The 19,343-nt window shown below is 45.7% G+C and overlaps 1 protein-coding gene across 1 annotated transcript in view; it reads right to left on the bottom strand.

Annotated features, from left to right (window-relative positions):
* LOC311148512 (NUAK family SNF1-like kinase 1) overlaps positions 1–19,343 on the bottom strand; it is a gene marked incomplete at its 5' end in the record, with an annotated part of 32,761 nt that overhangs the window by 7,056 nt on the left and 6,362 nt on the right. The window contains 4 exons of the mRNA XM_084185493.1: positions 7,974–8,093; positions 8,307–8,372; positions 9,500–9,651; positions 18,027–18,147. Of these exons, the coding sequence (XP_084041619.1) occupies positions 7,974–8,093; positions 8,307–8,372; positions 9,500–9,651; positions 18,027–18,147 (459 nt within the window). The remainder of the gene's footprint in view (positions 1–7,973; positions 8,094–8,306; positions 8,373–9,499; positions 9,652–18,026; positions 18,148–19,343) is intronic.

Here is a 19,343-nt window from a genome sequence, read left to right on the forward strand (position 1 = left end):
GTCAACAGGGGCGTCATGGTTAAGTGAGGGCTGTAGGTAATGCTTTTCTATGGAAGAAATGCCTTGTTCTCTGTGGGACCAAGTTTTCACTGTGAAGAGTTCATTTCACCTGGTCAGATGTAGGCTTGCGTTCATCTAGAGTGTCTGTTGAACGATTCCATACACACATTTTGTTTTCTAGCCTCAATCGTTCTGCTGATGTCACTCAAAAGCACACTAACTTTAGGTCAGGCTTCAAGGCCCACCTTTCTGCGATGTAGTGGAGGGAGGGGCAAATGAAATAATAGTTAATTTGATTAAATCAAATCAAATTGTATTTGTCACAAGTGCCGAATACAACAGGTGTAGGTAGACCTTACAGTGAAATGCTTACTTACAAGCCCTTAACCAACAATGCAGTTTTAAGAAAAATAAGTGTTAAGTAAAAAATATAAATAACAAATAATTATAGAGCAGCAGTAAAATAACAGTAGCAAGGCTATATACAGGGGGTACCGGTACAGAGTCAATGTGCGGGGGCACAGGTTAGTAGAGGTAATTGAGGTAATATGTACATGTAGGTAGAGTTAAAGTGACTATGCATAGGTAATAAACAGAGAGTAGCAGCAGAGTAAAAGAGGGGATGGGGGAACAATGCAAATAGTCCGGGTAGCCATTTGATTAGGTTAGGGTTATGTCTAGGGTTGAGACCCTAAACCTAACCCTAGCTTCATATCAACTCCCGACTCAACCCTAACTCCAACCCTGACCCTAACCCTCGGTTCATCTCCACATCCCGGCTCAACCCTAACTCCAAGAGCCAAGATGTGGAGGGCTAGGAATAGGGTTAGGGTTATGGCTAGGGTTAGGGTTGAGCTGGGATGTGGACATGAAGCTTGGGTTAGGGTTAGGTTTAGGGTTGAGTTTAGAGTTTGTCTGTCTGCTTTCCTGCCTGCCTCCCTGTCTGTCTTGGTCTCTCTGTCTGTCTGACTGTCTGTGAGTTTATGTCTGCCTGCCTGCCAGTCTGTCTGTGAGTGGATATGTCTGTCTGTCTGTCTGTCTGTCTGTCTGTCTGTCTGTCTGTCTGTCTGTCTGTCTGTCTGTCTGTCTGTCTGTCTGTCTGTCTGTCTGTCTGTCTGTCTGTCTGTCTGTCTGTCTGTCTGTATATGTCTGCCTGCCTGCCTGCCTGCCTGCCTGCCTGCCTGCCTGCCTGCCTGCCTGTCTGTCTGTCTGTCTGTCTGTCTGTCTGTCTGTCTGTCTGTCTGTCTGTCTGTCTGTCTGTCTGTCTGTCTGTCTGTCTGTCTCTGTCTGTCTGTCCCTCTGTCCCTCTGTCTGTCTGTGTCTTTCATCAATTTACCCATTGCAGCTTTATCACCAACGTTTTTTACCTTGAATGCAATGTATTGACTTATGTGCCAATACCCTTGATACATATCAATATCCTGTCTGTGGAGGTGGGAAAGTTGAGAGAGAGATGGAGGTAGGAGAGAATGGATGGAGGGAGAGGAGAGGAGGAAGATAAATAGTATAGAGGAGGGGAGAAAGAAGTAGGGAGATATAATGGAGGGGGGGAGAAGGGGGAGAGAAAGAGAGGGTGAAGGCGGGAGAGAGAGGAAGGTGTCATGTCTGTGATGCCTTTCTCTATACTTTATTCTATTTTATTTCACCTTTATTTAACCAGGTAGGCCAGTTGAGAACAAGTTCTCATTTACAACTGCGACGTGGCCAAGATAAAGCAAAGCAGTGCGATAAAAACAACAACAACACAGAGTTACACATGGGATAAACACAACATACAGTCAATAACACAATAGAAAATCTATATACAGTGTGTGCAAATGTAGTAAGTTATGGAGGTAAGGCAATAAATAGGCCATAGTGCAAAATAATTACAATTTAGTATTAACACTGGAGTGATAGATGTGCAGAAGATGATGTGCAAATAGAGATACTGGGGTGCAAAATAAATAACAATATGGGGGTGAGGTAGTTGGGTGGGCTAATTACAGATGGGCTGTGTACAGGTGCAGTAATCGGTAAGCTGCTCTGACAACTGATGCTTAAAGTTAGTGAGGGAGAAAAGAGTCTCCAGCTTCAGAGATTTTTGCAGTTCGTTCCAGTCATTAGCAGCAGAGAACTGGAAGGAATGGCGACCAAAGGAGGTGTTGGCTTTGGGGATGACCAGTGAGATATACCTGCTGGAGCGCATACTACGGGTGGGTGTTGCTATGGTGACCAATGAGCTAAGATAAGGCAGGGATTTGCCTAGCAGAGATTTATAGATGACCTGGAGCCAGTGGGATTGGCGCCGAATATGTAGTGAGGGCCAGCCAACGAGAGCGTACAGGTCACAATGGTGGGTAGTATATGGGGCTTTGGTGACAAAATGGATGGCACTGTGATAGACTACATCCAATTTGCTGAGTAGAGTGTTGGAGGCTATTTTGTAAATGACATCGCCGAAGTCAAGGATCGGTAGGATAGTCAGTTTTACGAGGGCATGTTTGGCAGCATGAGGGAAGGAGGCTTTGTTGCAAAATAGAAAGCCGATTCTGAATTTAACTTTGGATTGGAGATGCTTAATGTGAATCTGGAAGGAGAGTTTACGGTCTAACCAGACACCTAGGTATTTATAGTTGTCCACATATTCTAAGTCAGACCCGCCGAGAGTAGTGATTCTAGTCGGGCGGGCGAGTGCAAGCAGCGTTCGATTGAAGAGCATGCATTTAGTTTTACTAGCGTTTAAGTTCAGTTGGAGGCTACGGAAGGAATGTTGTATGGCATTGAAGCTCGTTTGGAGGTTTGTTAACACAGTGTCCAATGAAGGGCCAGATGTATAGTCCCCTGTAGCTCAGTTGGTAGAGCATGGTGCTTGCAACGCCAGGGTTGTGGGTTCGTTTCCCACGGGGGGCCAGTATGAAAATGTATGCACTCACTAACTGTAAGTCGCTCTGGATAAGAGCGTCTGCTAAATGACTCAAATTTAAATACAAAATGGTGTCGTCTGCATAGAGGTGGATCTGAGAGTCACCACCAGCATCATCATTGATATACACAAAGAATAGAGTTGGCCCGAGAATTGAACCCTGTGGCACCCCCATAGAGACTGCCAGAGGTCCAGACAAAGAGAGGTTGAACAGGCTAGTAACAGGGGTTGCTACAATTTTGGCACCTAATTTTAGAAAGAAAGGGTCCAGATTGTCTAACCCAGCTGATTTGTAGGGGTCCAGTTTTTGCAGCTTTTTCAGAACATCAGCTATCTGAATTTGGGTGAAGGAGAACCGGGGGGGGGGGGGGGGGGGGGGGTGCATTGGCCAGTTGCAGCGGAGGGTGCAGAGCTGGTGGCCGGGGTAGGGGTAGCCAGGTGGAAAGCCGTAGCAAAATGCTTATTGAAATTCTCCATTATCGTAGATTTATCAGTGGTGACAGTGTTTCCTAGCCTCAGTGCAGTGGGCAAATGGGAGGAGGTGCTCTTATTCTCCATGGACTTTACAGTGTCCCAACACGTTTTGGAGTTAGTGCTACAGGATGCACATTTCTGTTTGAAAAAGCTAGCCTTTGCTTTCCTAACTGATTGTGTATATTTGTTCCTGACTTCCCTGAAAAGTTGCATATCGCGGGGGCTGTTCGATGCTAATGCAGTACGCCACAGGATGTTTTTGTGCTGGTCAAGGGCAGTCAAGTCTGGGGAGAACCAGGGGCTATATCTGTTCTTAGTTCTGAATTTTTTGAATGGGGCATGCTTACTTAAGATGGAGAGGAAAGCACTTTTAAAGAACAACCAGTCATCCTCTACTGATGGAATGAGGTCAATATCCATCCAGGATACCCGGGCCAGGTCAATTAGAAAGGCCTGCTCGCTGAAGTGTTTTAGGGAGCATTTGACAGTGATGAGGTGTGGTCGTTTGAACGCGGACCCATTACGGATGCAGGCAATGAGGCAGTGATCGCTGATATCCTGGTTGAAGACAGCGGAGGTGTATTTAGAGGGTAAATTAGTCAGGATGATATCGATGAGGGTGCCCATGTTTACGGATTTAGGGTTGTATCTGATAGGTTCCTTGATAATTTGTGTGAGATTGAGGGCATCTAGTTTAGATTGTAGGACGGCCGGGGTGTTAAGCATATCCCAGTTTAGGTCACCAAGCAGTACGAACTCTGAGGATAGATGGGGGGCAATCAATTCACATATGGTGTTCAGGGCACAGCTGGGGGCTGAGGGGGGTCTGTAGCAAGCGGCAACAGTGAGAGACTTATTTCTGGAAAGGTGGATTTTTAGAAGTAGAAGCTCAAACTCTGCAGGCTATCTTTACAGTAGATTGCAACTCCGTCCCCTTTGGGAGTTCTATCTAGACGGAAAATGTTGAAGTTGGGGATGGAAATGTCAGAGTTTTTGGTGGCCTTCCTAAGCCAGGATTCAGACACTGCTAGAACATCAGGGTTGGCGGAGTGTGCTAACGCAGTGAATAACTCAAACTTAGGGAGGAGGCTTCTGATGTTAACATGCAAGAAACCAAGGCTTTTACGGTTACAGAAGTCAACAAATGATAGCGCCTGGGGAGTAGGAGTGATACTGGGGGCTACAGGGCATGGGTTAACCTCTACATCACCAGAGGAACAGAGGAGGAGTAGAATAAGGATACGGCTAAAGGCTTTAAGAACTGGTCTTCTAGTGCGTTGGGTACAAAGAATAAAAGGGGCAGATTTCCGGGCGTTGTTGAATAGATTCAGGGCATTATGTAACTCCCGAGTGGCGCAGTGGTCTAAGGCACTGCATCGCAGTGCTAGCTGTGCCACTAGAGATCCTGGTTCGAGTCCAGGCTCTGTCGCAGCCGGCTGCAACCGGGAGACCCATGGGCGGCGCACAATTGGTCCAGTGTCGTCCAAGGTAGGGGAGGGTTTGGCCGGCAGGGATGTGGGTTCGTTTCCCACGGGGGGCTAGTATGAAAAAAAATTTAATGTATGCATTCACTAACTGTAAGTCGCTCTGGATAAGAGCGTCTGCTAAATGACTAAAATGTAAATGTACAGACAAGGATATGGAAGGATATGAGTACAGTGGAGGTAAACCTAAGCGTTGGGTAATAGCACCGATTGAGCCGGTCTCCGCGTGTGTGGGGGGTGGGACAAAGGAGCTATCTGAGGCAGGTTGAGCGGGACTGGGGGCTCTACAGTGAAATTGTATAATAAGAACTAACCGAAACAGCAATAGGCAAGGCATATTGACATTGGAGAGAGGCATAAAGCAATCACAGGTGTTATTCGAGAGAGCTAAGACAACAACTGATAATGACGATGAAAGTTTGGGCTGAGGCTAAACAGATAAACAGGACAGATACACAGGATGGGGTACCGTGTAAAGGAACAGTCCAGCAGGCATCAGCTGAGTAGCTGAGTGATCATAAGGTCCAGTGAACAGCAATAGGTGAGTCCGGGAGTAGTTCGATGGCTGCTACGGCACAGGCGAGCAGGAGGCATGGCTGTTGATTGCGTGTGCTAGCGGGCCGGGGCTAGCAGATGGATCTTCCTGGTCGTCGCAACAGGAAGCCTGTTGGAACCACATCAGGCGATTACGTCGGCAGACCAGTCGTGATGGATCGGCGGGGCTCCGTGTCGACACTAGGAGGTCCCGTCCGGTTGACAGAGAGGTAGATAGCCGGGAGATGGGCCTGGGTCGAGGCTAGCTCAAGGCTAACTGGTGCTAGCTTCGGGACAGTGGTGATTAGCCAACAACAACATCCATTCGGTTGCAGCTAGCTAGTTGCGATGATCCGGTGTTAAAGGTCCAGTGATTCAGTGATTCCGGCAGAAAATCCGATATGTTCTGGGTCGATAGCACGCTGTGCAAACTGGACGATAATTGTCCAGGCTAGAGCTGGCTGGTAGGTAGTGCAGGCCACGGACAATGGTGAAAACCGCTAACGGTGGCTAATAGCAAGTAGCTAGCAAGTAGCTAGGTATAAGAAATAATAGAATCCGTTCCACATTGGGTGAGGCGGGTTGCAGGAAAGTATATTTAGTTGAAGGATGAAAAGTGAGATTGAGAAATATATACGAAAAAGACAAAAAACTAAAAAACAGGCTATTTACACGAGCACACTACAGAATACACGACCGCACTGCTACGCCATCTTGGATCTCTTGCTATGCTTCCATATTGTGATGCTAATCTTCCCCCATTGAATGCAATTTATTCACTTAGGTCTCAACCCTGAGACACTCATCTTTTCCCATTGACTACAATGTACTGAGAAAAACATCAACCCTGTGACACTCATATTTTCCCATTGACTACAATGTATTGTGAAAAACGTCAGCTGCTGTGACATTTTACCTTTTTTGCAAAAACGTGCCAGGATGATGTTTTCAGGCTGATAATGGGCTGTGCTCTCAGCCCTGCCTTCCACTTCCACCCTCACAGCCATAGAACCAGTGATAAACACCAGAGTGTGGAGTCTGGAGTGTGCAAGTTTGTTTCCATGCACATAGAACTCTATTTCTCCCTCTGTCTTTCTCTGTGTGTCAGCCTGCGCTTTGTGACCACTAATCTAATGCAATGTGACTGTCTCAGTAAACGGGTTATGCAAGACAAGTGTCTGGGGCATGGAGGGGGCAGGAGGGGGAACAGAGGGATGGAGAGGTGGGTACTGAGTCCAGCAGAGATGGCAGAGCCGTGATATCCTGGCCCTAACAGATCTCAGGAGACACACTGCCGGTCACTGATGTCAGGCTTTGGAAGAGGAGGACAAGACTCCTGGAGGAATGTGGCTGCTTGTTGATGGTCAGGGGGATTTAGCCAGCCCATGTCTGGGACTGAGCTCTGGGACTGGGGTCTGCGACTGGGCAGACTGTCGGGGCACAGGAAATCAGATAGAGCCATCCCAGAAGCACCACACTGACTGGACTTCCTTTAAGGCCCATGCTAGGAATGTCTCACACTGGAGCCGCTCTGTCATTGGTTCAATGACTAAGACCGCTCCTCTGTCATTGGTCGGCTGGCAGGGCTGCAGGGAGGGCGAGATGGGGTGAGTGCCATTGTTGTGTTCTGTTTTTGTTTCCAGTGTTAGCTGTAATTTGCGGCTTTTCCCCAACTGGATTCTGTAACTTTGATTACAATCTCTGTGTAGTTATTTTGAGAATTCTGAAGAAAATGACAGTGAATTATACTAAATTGAATTGTTGGACTTTTCAGTCTAAAAATACGACTTTCACTTTGTTTAATAACGCACAACTTTTCTTGCAATTTGGAAAACGCCCTAAAGAATTACTTTGGAATTAGTCAACAAATAGTTTTGAGGCTATTTTGTCACATTCTCTCTCCCTTTTTCTTAACCAAACAACTTCTCTGTCCCACCCATCCTTGGCAGTGAAGGTGCTGAGCCTGTCTGTGTAACTCATTCATATTGTATTAGAGGATACTGTGAGCAACAACAACACTATATTCTTCAAAGGGAGCCAAGACACCATCTGTGGCCTTCCACTGAGGATGTGAGTCTGAGGACTTCCACTAAGGATGTGAGAGTTGCTGTGAGTAGTAACTGACTGGGGAGCATCCCATCAAAGAGGAGACCTCATGCCATGGTGCGCGCTAGTAGCATTTCAATCAGTGACATCACTCACTCTGAGACCTTGAATTAGTTGTTTCCCTTGCTCTGCAAGGACTGCGGCTTTTGTGGAGCGATAGGTAACGATGCTTCGAAGGTGACTGTTGTCGATGTGTGCAGAGGGTCCCTGGTTCAAGCCCAGGTTGGTGCGAGGAGAGGGACGGAAGCAATCCTGTTCCACCTCCTCCCTCCCCCCCTCCCCTCCCCTCCCTCTACCACTAACTTTCTCTATCTCTCCCTCTCTCTCTCTCTCCCTCCCTCCCTCTCTATATCTGCTTTGGGACTCCCACCCCATTAGTAATAACTTCTCCCAGGGACAAAAGAAATCCAGTCTGTCTCATTGTGTCTGTCTGTGGCCCCTGACCTCTGTGGTGCCTGCCTAGTGCCTACCTCTGGGCCACAGTAAGGTCTTCCGTTGACTATCTCCGGTGATGCGTAGAGTGGGCTGCCACAGAAAGTCTGCAGCAGTTTGTCCTTGTGGTAGAGGTTGGACAGCCCAAAGTCAGCAATCTAGTGGTTTGGTAAAACATCATAACAAATGTCATTAAAAGTCTTATGGCACTGACAAGGTTACAGACTCTAAAAAATTAAGTTGTCTAGTAGTGCCTGCATATCTAAACACTACTCAAAGTTACAGACTGTTACACAATTACAGATTATGTTACAAGGTTACAATGTATGGACAATAGTCTGTAGAGTTGAATATAAATGACTCTTTCTTACCTTAATGTTACAGTTTTCATCCAGTAGCACATTTTCCAGTTTCAAATCCCTGTGCACCACCCCATTCTGTAAAAGACAAACAGTCCATCCGTTGGCTATAGAAGAAAAATCACCAGACCGATTGCCGTGCTGTACAACTCCAGTGTTGTTCTCAGGGGATATAGTCAGAGTGGGCCAATTGGTCTAGCACAGTTTAATTGCCCTGCCTGGCCCTCTATCATCTGTGTGTTGACATCTGCAGTGATTTTCCCTCTAACTCACATGTCACATAAACAAGAGCCTGTAATGATGGACCAGGATAAATTATGTTCTCACAAAAAAAAGTAACTATGAAGTTTAGTGGCCCTTTCAAGGCAGGCATTAACATGTGGTACACACACTGGGACAGGAAACACAAGCAGCCATTTCAGATCTGGAAGTGATGGGGTGACTTCACTACAGCTGTAACCGCCAGGCCTACACTGTACTGTGCGTCTCCAATTGGTTAGGATGTGACAGGGAACACTTGTTCACATGCTTCTAAATGGAGTGGATGAGGTGGGTCTAATCAGCACTCTCACAGTACACCTGCTTCCTGTGTCAGTCAACCACACTATATCACCCCACCACCCTACACCATGCTACTCCACCCCTCAGTGTGGTTGCCCCTAGAGACTCATCCCTACGAGCTGGCTGTGTGTCTGGAGCTCTCCCTTATGCTGGGGAGACTAAAATGTTAATGTAAATGAGATGACATCATCCCATTCCAGCTGTAGAGATGATGACTAGGGGGGAGCCCACCCAAACATCCCCCCTCCCTGGGGGACCATGGTTTAATGAGGGAAGGGAGGAGGGAGAGGAGAGGGGTGGGCTAGGATCCATGCTATGGGGGGAGAGGAGGGTAGGGTGTCCTGGGGGAGCTATGAGGGGATCCAGGGATATGGAGACATGACAACAGATGAGGATAGAGGGAGCCAGAGCTGGGACTGTGTGCACGATGGACAACACTGGTTTGTGTTAAATCTGTACTCCCTTACAGTCCTCCTTAACACCAAGAGGCCACTAAAAGGATAGCTCATACTGCAGATGTATTCGCTATGTGAGGAATATATACGGTTATAGTCATAAGGTTATGATATTTCGCCCTGCATCTGATTAGCAGAAATGTGTGGGTGTGTGCGTGCACGTGTGCACGTTTCTCTGGATAATTTTACCTTGTGACAGTGGTGCACGGCAGAGACTATCTGTCTGAAGAAGTGTCGCGTCTCTCTCTCGCTCAGGCGCCGGCGCTCGCTGATATAGTCATACAGCTCACCCTTACTGGCGTACTCCATCACGATCACGATCTTGTCCTTGTTCTCAAACACTGGAGGAGAATGGACACACAGTTATTATGGACAAACAGTTAGCAACCATCTTTTTCATAGCAGAGGTTTCATCATAAAACATTCAGGAGGAGAAACAACTAACTTCATCGTTTCAGTGGACAGTATTATGTTGAATAAATGAGAAGAGTACCCCTCCCAGTTTCAGAGCCAACTGGCTGTATTCACACTCCAGAGCACGTTGCATCTCTCTGCACTGCTTCTACAATTACATTACATCACCAATCCCACCTCATGTGTCTGGCTTGAGTCTTAACAACACAACTGGGAGGGAGGGAGGGATGGAGGGAGGGAGGGAGGGGGTGTTTTAGTAACCAGCCAAACCCCTTGGTGAGGAGAAGGCGAAGAGAGAGAGAGCAAGAGAGAAATGAGAAGAGAAGAGAAGAGAAGAGAAGAGAAGAGAAGAGAAGAGAAGAGAAGAGAAGAGAAGAGAAGAGAAGAGAAGAGAAGAGAAGAGAAGAGAAGAGAAGAGAAGAGAAGAGAAGAGAAGAGAAGAGAAGAGAAGAGAAGAGAAGAGAAGAGAAGAGAAGAGAAGAGAAGAGAAGAGAAGAGAAGAGAAGAGAAGAGAAGAGAAGAGAAGAGAAGAGAAGAGAAGAGAAGAGAAGAGAAGAGCATGGTTAACAGAAGGTCCATAGTGTCATCCTGACCTGGACAGTAAATCAACATCTCTTCATGTCACTAACTTTCACCAGTCTCTCCCACATTCCAAGCCATCACACAAAGCCCCATTCAACCTGGGGCCCGATTCTGACTTAGGAAATGTACGCCTTTCTTACGCACGCCTTTCCTACACACTTCTCAGTAGTTGGTTTTCACACTTACCTTATGCAGATAGGGTTTTCAGTACATTTATCTAAACCCATCCCTTTAAATTTGGTGTACCTTTCATTTTAATTTTCTCGACTGACTTACTACAGTTCCAAATATTAGGGATCAATTAAAGAAAGCCATGTAGGCCTAAATACACGCATATTCATCTCCTTTTAAACACACATTGGTAGATAAAAAAATACTCTGATCTTGTAGATTATTTAGGGTTAGGAAAGTATTTATGATGAATGAAAACAAAACCAAAAAGGTTTGGAGAGCCTTTACACTCTAAATATATTGGTGAATCAAAAATGGTGGTTTGATTCATCTTGAAAGTTGCCATATTCAATTGTTCCATCCATGAAATATTGGAAGGTGAGAAAAGTGCACAATAGGGGTTGAACAGTAGTCCTATAAATCTACCCTATTAATCCTCACTAATCATGGAACTGTGATGACAACGGTCCAGCCGTTGTAAACCGTGAACTGTGAACCGTGCGCCAGGCTCCAGGTAAGCTGCTACCTATGGTCTACGTTCCATAATGATTCAAATAGGCTACATGTCCCAAATTATTGCACAACTTCTAATACGTTAGCCTAATATGATCCACTATTACTAGCGATCTACAGGAACAACCACACAAACGTGACAGAGGAAAGAAAGTTAAACTACTATGTAATGCAATTATACAAAATGTAATGAAACTAACACTAAAGTGACAGTTAGAAATGTATGTGGGTATAACTGACGGTGGCTACCAATAGTGGCTAATATTTAACATGATACAAATTGTAAAACATACAGTGAAATGTCCGGGCATATAATTAAAACATTCTAGAAATCATATATCAACATTGCAGGTTTGGCGCTATACTGTCATTTGCGTATGGCTACAGATCCTATAGCTTGGGTCATCAAATTTCATCCTTGCAAGTTATAAGGCCAGCATTTCATAAACTTCACAGTGGAAAAGGTGATATGTTGATATGCTTCAGTTTGCTGCCATATGACTGGTTTTACATTTGTCTCCATCGATCATAAGGTAAAATAATTAAAACAATTGTCATTTATATTTACAATCCCCAAATCCAAACGTCTTACTCATTTAGCTCTTATTAACTTGTAAATTACAGTGTATGGATAATGTTGTTATTTATATCGGAAAAAGTTAAGCAGATGTTGTTCCACTTGGAACCGACAGGTTGCTCGACCTTATTCATTCTTTCATCGTGCGTAAAGATGGTGGAATTACGAGTGAATTAAGTCGAGGTTAGAATACGGTGTATCTGTAGACACACCTCTGCCACAATTTCCTTTCTGTGAATAGCTGGCTGAAACATACATTACTTCATGCATAAGTTCAAGGTCAGAACACGCATAGAGAGAAAAGTACATAAAAATGGAATTAAGTTCCATTTAAGTGTGCATAACTCGGGTCTGAATCGGCCCCCTGGAGAAGAGATAGGAACGCCCTACAGACTAGACACAGGACAACCTGTCCTGTACTGTTCCACTATCTATCTAGCCTCCAATGTATCATTTCGCCTACTGCCAGGGCATGTTGCCGTGCCAACAGCAGTGCATCATATGGGGGATGAGAACTGTTAGTCAGGCGGAGAGAGAGGGGATGATGACACAACCATCGGCCATGTTCTTCTTATTGTCAATGTATTTTCCCACACTACAGGGACTCCAGGGGTGAAGGCCTAGTCAACGCTCTGCACCCATGAGCGAGCACCTTCACAGGCCCACCCATCCCCTCTCCTCTCCTCCCACCCTCCCCTCCCTTTCAGAGAATAATCCTGTGGTAAAAACATGTTGATGCTGATTGATGGTAACCCTCCCTGATTGTGACTGCTCCGCCGGGCAGGGCAGGCAACACGGGAACCGGGCCAACCGACCTGGGGGTCGGTTCTGATTGGCCGACGGAGACGTGACCCGGGACGACCCTTCCGGCGATCCATGGTGGGGGTCCGTTTGAGAGCCCAGCGTGGGCACTCGTTACCTCTGACCCCTGCCCCTCGTGCCACCCTCCCCCATAATTCACTGGGGTAATTACCTGGCTTAAATAATGGCGTGCCCTCTCCGTCCATCACTCACTCAGTCTTTGTTCAACAGGCCAGCAGGCCTCAGATCACACTAATTAGCACCCATTGTCCCAATGCTCTGCTCTGCTCTCCGCTGGGTCCACTAGGCCTCTGAGCTGCTAACATGGGGGTGGGTTGCTAATCACTGCCTTAGCAGAGTTAGATAGAGGACAATGAAGTTACTAAGAAATGTAGCTTTTATATAAAAAATTATAATTATTATATTTTAACATAAAAGCTTTAAAAAATGGTAACTGCAGCCCTGATAGTGTGTTAATGTCTGAAGTGAGGTCTTTAACATAAACATTTAGGAGCCATTTATGCCTTTCCTACGCACTTCTCAGTATTTGGTATTCAGACTTACATGATTCAATTGCATAACGCGCTCTGCAGGTGTGGCTACCTTGCACGCTCTGAATGAATTGCGTTCAACTGCTGAAACCCCTCCCACTTGCTGGCCAACAGATTTTCTTGTGGAGTTTTCATTCAATAGGGTTTTCAGTCCATTTATCTTAAGACATCCCTTTAAATACGGTGTACCTTTTAGTTTGAATTTTGTCAACAGTCTCGATAGAATATATCGAGAGAACGGATTCAGAATATTAGAGATCAATGAAAGAAAGCCATCTAAATATATGCATATTTGTCTCAGTTTCAGCACCAATTGGTAGATAAAAAAATACTCTGATCTTGTAGATTATTTAGGTTTAGGAAAGTATTTATTAATTGGTTTGGAGAGCGTTTACGCACAAAAGAAAGAAAACGGTGGTTTGATTCATCCTGAAAATTGCCACATTCAGTTCTTCAACCCATGGTAATGTTGGAAGATTAGTATGCATAGAATTATAATAGAGAGAATAGTGTAGAATAGTAGGCTATACCCTCGTCTATTGCCTGCACTAACCATGAAACTGTGTGATGAAACGGTCAAGTATTGCGCCATGCGTCGGGTTCAAACTATTAGGGCTTGGTCTGCGCTCCATAACGATTTAATTAGCCTATGTAGCACATAGGAACGTGTGAAGCTTACTCCTCAGCCTGAAGTGTCGCCACTTGCGCCAGCGAATAGCTAGCTTTTCGGGTGGCGTCGACTGGTAAGACGCTTCAGGAGGGCGGTCACGCGTGTTAGCAAGGCAGAGGTCCCGAGTTTGTGCCAGGTGTGGGCCGAATAAGGAGGAAGTGGTACTCGCTAAGCAAGCAGCGTGACGTCCTTTACACCTACGTCTTTCTAAAAATATTATCAACTGTTACTAATGATCCTCAGTAACAACCACACAGCCGTGACAGTGTTTACACAGGAAGCAAATGAAGGTAAACAAAACAATATAATTAAATGGAAAGATAATTTAGGCTATACCAACTATAGGGAACTAACGGTAAATTGGCAGTTGAATATAAGTTGTTATTAGGCTTACTGACCTTCTATAGAGATAGTGGCTAATATTTAACATGGTATAAATAGGAAACAGAGAATGTCGGGGTAGCCTATAATTAAGACATTTGAGAGTGCCCATCGCTGCAAGTTAAAAGGCCATACATAAACGTTACTGTGGGAAAGTTGATATGCTTCAGTTTGATGCCATATACCTAGTTTCACATTTGTCTCCAGAGATAAGGTCAAATAGATATAAACAAGTGTCATTTATATTTACAATTCCCTTATCCAAATGGATTACTCATTTACCTACCTCTTATCATGTTGTAAATTACTGTGCATGGAGAATAGTGTTATTTATATGGGAAAATATTAAGTAGATGCTTTTCCCACTTGGAACCGGTAGGTTATCATGCTTAAGTTCAAGGTCAGATAGAGAGAAAAGTGCATAAAAAGGAAATTACGTTCCATTTATGAGCGCTTAAGTCGGGTCAGAATTCCCCCATTAGTGTTTTGGCTTATATTTTACATGGAGGGTTATGTACAGTACTCATAATGCAGTGCTTTTTTGATTCAAACCAGAAAATGAGTGGGAGGAGGGGTACCCCCTTTAAAATCTATCCCTTCTCAAAGTCCTGTCTTCTCTAAACCAGAGGGAGGTCCTTGTCCTTGTCATGCCAGGCTTGTTTGACTGCCTTTAAGTCTGCTGGGGGACAATAGCATTACCCAAAACACTACACAAATAGATGACGTGAATACCATTTAAACTGAATGGACCGAATTGACTTTCAGCAAGACCTCTCTGGAAAATGTTCCTTTAAAATCAAGTTATGAGGTTATGAATTATGCTGGAAGTGACAAGCGAATGTGCTTTAAATGCTCGCAGGCCTGCTGATGGGATGCAGAATGGATGCAGAGCAGGAAAATCAATCTCAACTCTGCACATCTGGTTCAGCTTTGTTTCACACAAGCAGTTATCTGTTGACACGGGTGTTGCCGGATACACATATGGGTCTATACATTTGCAACACTTTTCTGGGAAGGGGCCAGCCCTCAACAGTAACCACTGGTTAAAGAGAAACACCAGAAACCAAGCAACCTCTCCAAAAAAACGACTGGCAATGGTTGGGAGGGAGCAGCACCCCAACTCCTTATAGGCTAGTTTATAGGAGGGAGCAGCAACCCAACTCCTTATAGGCTAGTTTATAGGAGGGAGCAGCACTCCAACTCCTTATAGGCTAGTTTATAGGAGTGAGGAAGCACCCCAACTCCTTATAGGCTAGTTTATAGGAGGGAGCAGAACCCCCACTCCTTATAGGCTAGTTTATAGGAGTGAGGAAGCACCCCCACTCCTTATAGGCTAGTTTATAGGAGGGAGCAGCAACCCCACTCCTTATAGGCTAGTTTATAGAAGGGAGCAGCACCCCAACTTCTTATAGGCTAGTTTATAGGAGTGAGGAAGCACCCCAACTCCTTATAGGCTAGTTTATAGGAGGGAGCAGCACTCCAACTTCTTATAGGCTAGTTTATAGGAGTGAGCATCACCCTAACTCCTTATAGGCTAGTTTATAGGAGTGTTCTCCTAATCAGCCTCTCAGACACATACAAACTAAGTTGAACCATAGCAACCACAACACTCACTGAAGACCGGCAAGTTCCCATGACAAATAGCACTGTTTGTCGGGTCAAAAAAGATTGGCAGACTGAACCCAATCAAAGCAGTGTCATAGTCAGCCTGTTTGGGCAGTGTTGTTAGACCAACAGTTCTGACATGGTAGATATAAAACATATCTTTTATGATGTGGGATATAAAAACAGACACTAGATCTGACTTACCGCATCTATGTGCTTTAGGTTCAACTGCCCTTTGAGATGGAGGTTCATTTGTGGGTCAAACGTGTGATGGAAATTGTAAGGTAATGTAATCTGCATCAACATTCTCTGTAACTCACACTTCCCCTCTCAAACTGAGGTGTGGGGTCAAACCAAAAGAGCAGATATGCAACAAACAATATGAGTGAAGCCTTTGTCTTTTAGAGGGTTGTCTAGTGCAGGGGTTCCCAAACCTTTTCACTCAGGACCCCCTTCCAACATTGAGGAAGATATTGCGCCCCCACTGCTTGCGCACGCCACGTCTATTTCTATGGGAACAAGCACTGTTCATGACACAAACTGTTCACACCCCTCTTGTTGGCAGAGATTTTCTTGCAATTCTATACATTTTGCCATGTCTAATTCATGTGATATTTGAGTGACTCAAATATTACAACAAAATCTATGGGTTAAAAAACCTAGCTAAAAAACGTTAGCTGACATGGGCTAGTTGATCTGGACATTTCTGACAAGTTATAAATAGCTCTCTAAGGTATGCAATGACTAACATGACAAGAGGAACTGATGATGCACTACCCAATTTCGAAATTGCACCTTCAGCATTCTACTATTACAACTTTCAGGAGTAAGTTGAAAGCCGGACTGAGTTCCTAAAATATAATTATTATTATTATTATTATTGGGGCCCCACAGTTTGGGAATTATTGGTCTAGATATTCTGTATGTGGAGGTGGCTTTAGCGTGAGCTTAGGTCCTCTCCTCCCTGTCCATATCTTTGGAGTCTGGCTCAGGGTTAGTGGGGTGGGGTTAGCCTCCTCTCTCTCTCCCTCCCTCTCCCCCTTTCCTCCCTGTCCATATCTGTGGAGTCAGACTCGGGGTTAGCCTCCTCTCTCCCCCTCTCCTCCCTGTCCATATCTGTGGAGTCAGACTTGGGGTTAGCCTCCTCTCTCTCCCTCTCTCCCTGTCCATATCTGTGGAGTCAGAGTTGGGGTTAGCCTCCTCTCTCCCCCTCTCCTCCCTGTGCATATCTGTGGAGTCAGACTTGGGGTTAGCCCCCTCTCTCCCCCTCTCCTCCCTGTCCATATCTGTGGAGTCAGACTTGGGGTTAGCCTCCTCTCTCTCCCTCTCTCCCTGTCCATATCTGTGGAGTCAGACTTGGGGTTAGCCTCCTCTCTCCCCCTCTCCTCCCTGTGCATATCTGTGGAGTTAGACTTGGGGTTAGCCCCCTCTCTCCCCCTCTCCTCCCTGTCCATATCTGTGGAGTCAGACTTGGGGTTAGCCCCCTCTCTCTCCCTCTCTCCCTGTCCATATCTGTGGAGTCAGACTTGGGGTTAGCCTCCTCTCTCTCCCTCTCTCCCTGCCCATATCTGTGGAGTCAGACTTGGGGTTAGCCTCCTCTCTCCCCCTCTCCTCCCTGTGCATATCTGTGGAGTTAGACTTGGGGTTAGCCCCCTCTCTCCCCCTCTCCTCCCTCTCCTCCCTGTCCATATCTGTGGAGTCAGACTTGGGGTTAGCCTCCTCTCTCTCCCTCTCTCCCTGTCCATATCTGTGGAGTCAGACTTGGGGTCAGCCTCCTCTCTCTCCCTCTCTCCCTGTCCATATCTGTGGAGTCAGACTTGGGGTTAGCCTCCTCTCTCTCCCTCTCTCCCTCTCTCCCTGTCCATATCTGTGGAGTCAGACTCAGGGTTAGCGGGGTGGGGTTAGTCTCCTCTCTCTCTCCTTATACTGCCTCAGTCTCAGTCTGGCTCCCAGCTGGAGATCTCTCTAAGTACCAGCAGATGTCTGGCCCTGAGTTCAAGACCAGGGAAGACATAAGAAGAAACCTCTCAGATGTGGGAGAGAGAGGCTAACCTCACGGACACCCGTCTGACACATACACACACACACACACACACACGTGAACGTGCACACACATACACTCTTTGAAAGACATCCAGAAACGCACACATGCAGCCACACACACACACACACACACACACAATGGATCTACTCACTGACTTGGATCAGACAGAGAAGAAAATATGAATAACATCCCAAAGCCGACGTCCAGATCTTATTATGACATCTGCTTGTCATAACATGACAGTCCTACAGCGGGACGAGGCAGAACTGGGGGAGGGAAGAGAGTGAAATGGTGTGTGTGTGTGTGTGTGTGTGTGTGTGTGTGTGTGTGTGTGTGTGTGTGTGTGTGTGTGTGTGTGTGTGTGTGTGTGTGTGTGTGTGTATGTGTGTGTGTGGACAGAGACCCACCTTCATAAATAGAGATGATGTGGGGGTGTTTTAGGGATGACATGATCTCTATCTCCCTGCGGATGTGAACCATATCCTGCTCATCCTTGATCTTCTCCTTCCGGATGGACTTGATAGCCACCTGAGGACAGAGAGGACAGACAGGTGTTCTGGTCAGTTCAAGTGGACTAATAATCAGATGGATACAAGTATACAAAAATGGCTAGTGGGGCAGCTCAATCAAAATCAGCAATACCTCCAAACTGATTGTGATGATGAACCAACTCAGGTCAAAACGTGAGTCAACAAACCCACACAGCAAATCACAGACAACTCTTCACAGTGATCGCACATCAGCAAACACATTTGGACAGCCAGAGAATGAAGAAAACTCTGTTGACCATTGCAAAATGTCTTACATAACATAATCTAAATGAATACTCTCTGAACCTCCTCAACCACATAACCCCCCTCCCCAGAGCCCTATAGTGACCAGCCCACTGTGACCTCTGACCTCTGCTCTCCCACTTATCCAGTCCACACAGACAGGAAGGGGTCAATTGACTGAGAGACACAGACTCAGACATCACAGTCATCACAGGCTCTTGCTGTGTAATTTACCGTCTCTTTAGAGGAGAAAATGAAGGTGCTCTCTGAGGAAAAACAACTTGGCACGTGGTGCAGTAATGGAGGACTCCTTTGTACTGTGTTCACCCTAGTATTAACAGACAGCTTGGTCTCTCAAGTCTATGATGTGTGTGTGTGTGTGTGTGTGTGTGTGTGTGTGTGTGTGTGTGTGTGTGGAACGGGGCAGGGGCAACTCCCCCTAACCTGACCCCAGTCTAATGGATATATCAGGTAGCACATCAAGAAGAATAGGGGATTTCTGTGCTGCGGGTTTCCATGGCAACTGCAACTGGTGGAGGTGTGTGTGTCCCAGCAGGGGAAGTGGATTGATGAGCTGAACCTTCTAAACTAGCCCGTGACGACACTACTAATGTTGATTTATACCATCCCTCTCACAAACACTCACACACGTCGTACAGTGTGTAGGCCTACACCCACATCAGAGACCTAAGGTCTTGTCACTAGACCACTAATACTATTATTATAATAATATAATATAAACTCCACTAGGGCTGACCCCATTTAGTCAACTGGTCAAATTTATGACACGTCTTGATTGACGCCTATCTGAGTGGACTAATCCATTGCGGAGGCCGCGGGGATGGCACACCAGTATCACCAGTACTACATTTACCCTTAATTACCATCATTTATCATCTACAATGTTTGTTTCGTTACTGTAATTTATTTTAATACATTCAATATATTATA

Source organism: Coregonus lavaretus (genome assembly GCF_964263955.1).
Source record: "Coregonus lavaretus genome assembly, chromosome: 21".
NCBI lineage: Eukaryota > Metazoa > Chordata > Actinopteri > Salmoniformes > Salmonidae > Coregonus > Coregonus lavaretus.